The sequence below is a fragment of the Gekko japonicus genome, unplaced genomic scaffold (assembly GCF_001447785.1).
Source record: "Gekko japonicus isolate JY-2015 unplaced genomic scaffold, Gekko_japonicus_V1.1 scaffold2770, whole genome shotgun sequence".
NCBI lineage: Eukaryota > Metazoa > Chordata > Lepidosauria > Squamata > Gekkonidae > Gekko > Gekko japonicus.
This window is the reverse complement of record NW_015159793.1, coordinates 194085-197051: the sequence shown is the minus strand read 5'-3', so window position 1 is coordinate 197051 and position 2967 is coordinate 194085. Positions and strand designations below refer to the sequence as shown.

The 2967-nt window shown below is 52.3% G+C and overlaps 1 protein-coding gene across 1 annotated transcript in view; it reads right to left on the bottom strand.

Annotated features, from left to right (window-relative positions):
- The window catches only part of LOC107107103 (D-threo-3-hydroxyaspartate dehydratase-like), a 28265-nt gene that overhangs the window by 23524 nt on the left and 1774 nt on the right, over positions 1-2967 (bottom strand). Inside the window, exon 2 of the mRNA XM_015407342.1 lies at positions 1791-1939. Within this exon, the coding sequence (XP_015262828.1) occupies positions 1791-1939 (149 nt within the window). The remainder of the gene's footprint in view (positions 1-1790; positions 1940-2967) is intronic.

Sequence of the window (2967 nt, the reverse complement as noted above, 5' to 3'; positions counted from 1 at the left end):
ACCCATCTGATACCATACATATTTTTTAGAAATGATTTGGAAAATATTTGGACACCTTGTCTTAAAATATTTCATTCATCACGTTAAAATAAAATGTTCTATAATCAATTTTTTTGTCTTTTCTTTTTTCAATTTTTCAGAAAAAACCAAAAAAGGCTTCAGGAAAAAACCTGAAAAAACTCTGTTTCCCCCCCGAATTTTTCGGGTTTTTCCCGGGGCCTTCACATCTCTACCTGGGATTACAGTTGATCTCCAGGCGACAGAGATCAGATCCCCCGGGTGAAAACGGCTGCTTGGGAGGTTGGACTCTGCAGCATTATACCCAACTGAGGGTCTTCCCCTCCCCAAACCTCACCTTCCCCAGGCTCTCCCCCCCACCCCACCCCGCCAAACCTCCAGGAATTTTCCAACCTGGCAAACCTAAATTTCAGTTACTCAGTAAGTGGCTTTGGGTGACCCCTCCTCTCTCAGTGCCTGGGTCAATCTGAAACACCCTCCAAAGCAGCCATTTTTCTCCAAGGGGACTGACCTCTTTTACCTGGAGAACGGGTGTAATCCGGGGAGCTCTCCATCACCACCTGGAGGTTGGCAACCGTAGACGTGGCCCAAACTCAGAGAGGGAAGGTGTCATGACCCCCAGGGGGACCGGCCACCTTCCGCTGCCACCACTCTGGACTTCGGGTCCCTTGAGAAGGCCCAGGGTACTCTCCCAAGCCCATCCAAAAATGCCCCCTTTTAAGCCGAGAACTATAGGCGTGATGACCAGGCAGAGAACAATGAAACAAAATGGTTTACTGACACGGTACTGGGGCAAGGAAAACAAGACTAGGTGCTTTAAAAGATATAGGAGTATCTAGAAGCCAAAATAAACACAATCCTAACATGACTACCTAGTTCGCTTGGCTAAGGGACCGCCTTTCCTCATATGTTCCCCCGCGAGCACTTCGGTCCGGGACCCAACACCTCCTGGTAATCCCAGGCCCCAAAGAGGCCAGGCTGGCCACTACCAGGGCCAGGGCTTTCTCGGTGGCGGCCCCTACCTGGTGGAACGAGCTCCCGGAGGAGATCTGGGCCCTGCGGGACCTTGTGCAGTTCCGCAGGGCCTGTAAGACGGAGCTCTTCCACCAGGCGTATGAGTAGGGGCCGCCACTACCATCACCATTATTCCATCTTTACCTGGCCCTGGATGAGGGAACATCAACATTTCCCTGGAGCAGATGATGCTGAATAGTTGAAATACGCCATCTATGAAATATTATGTTGAACACCTAGAGCACTTTAGTCAATAACCTGTTAAAATTGTTTTTGTATTGTTGGGATTTTAAATGGTTTTATATGTTTTATATATGTTTTATAATGGCGTTTGCCTCCATGTAAGCCGCCCTGAGCCCGCATCGCTGGGAGGGCGGGGTATAAATTGAATAAAATAAATAAATAAATAAATAGTTACTACTTCCAGGCCCACAGCCTGCCAGGTTACGCTACCAGTGAGGGATCTTTCTCTCTCACCAGACCAGCCTGTCCCCTCTGTGAGAGCAGACTGCAGATGAGAGACGAAAGAACACCCCGTTTTCCACAGTTAACAGCTTAAGTCAGAATCTCCTCACACAATCTCTGGAAACGGATTGCCTATAACCCTCTCTAAGCATTCTGGGGATTGTATGCTGCCTGCCTTCCACTCCCACACTGGTCTCTCCTGGGACCAGGCCGCACTAGGCCTTGCTCCCAGTCCTGCACAGATCATGACAGAAGGGTTCGGAGAAGAGGTGAGCCGAAAGGAAGCCACTCACAGGGTCTTGTGGGTTTTCATGTGAGGCCTCAGGTTCACCCCCAAGGCCCGAAAGCGCTCCGTCATCTCCCGCGCGTTCTTCTTCACCACGTCGAGGTCCACGGTGAACGCAGGAGTCGGAAGGTCCTCCACGCGCCGTCCGGCATGCATCTGGGAGAAGAAAAACACGGAGGGAACCAAGAGCTAGAAGATAGGTGGTTAGATAGGTGGAGGAGCTGCGGTGGCTCAAGTGGTTAAGACGCTGAACTGCAGGCTGTGGAAGGTCAGTAGTTCAGCAGTTCGAGACCCGGGTGCCGCATGACGGCGTGAGCTCCCGTCTCTGGCCCCAGCACCTGCCAACCTGGCAGTTCGAAAGCAAGAAATTGCAAGTAGATAAATAGGCACCACTTCGGTGGGAAGGTAACAGCGTTCCGTGCGCCTTGGCGTTTAGTCATGCCGGCCACATGACCACGGAAACGTCTTCGGACAGCGCTGGCTCTTCGGCTTGGAAACGGAGATGAGCACCGCAACCCTAGAGTCGGATTCGACTGGCTTTCGAGCAAGGGAAACCTTTACCTTTTACCTAGGTGGTTAGAAGGAGGCAACCCTTGGACTGAAGCAGACCCTCTCTTCGTAGTCACGTCAGCAGTCACGCCCACACTTCCCGTCTCTTTCCCATTCTAGCTACCTGGGGCTGGTGATGCCAGGGGGCTGTGCCCCACATACGCAGGCGAGTTACTGATTTAAGACATATCCATGCCTCTTTGTTATATTCAGGGGTCATTTCCTGTGGGAGCGCACAGGAGCGGCGCTCCGGCAGTAAGAGAAGAAGAAGAAGAGGAGATTGGATTTATACCCCGCCCTTCACTACCCAAAGGAGTCTCAGAGCAGCTGACAAACTCCTTTCCCTCCCCCCCACAACAGGCACCTTGGAGGTAGGTGGGGCTGAGAGAGCTCTGACAGAAACTGCTCTTTTTCAAGGACAGCTCTTATCAAAACTACGGCTTGCCCAAGGTCACCCAGCGGCTGCAAGTAGAGGAGTGGGGAATCAAACCCGGCTCTCCCAGTTTAGAGTCCGTGCACTTAACCACGACACCAAACTGCCCAGGGGGCAGGCACATGCAACAAGCCCCGCCCCCTGCTCCCAGCAGCCCTCAGTCGGGCCACAAGGAGCAAGAAGCAGCCAGGTAACTCCCCCC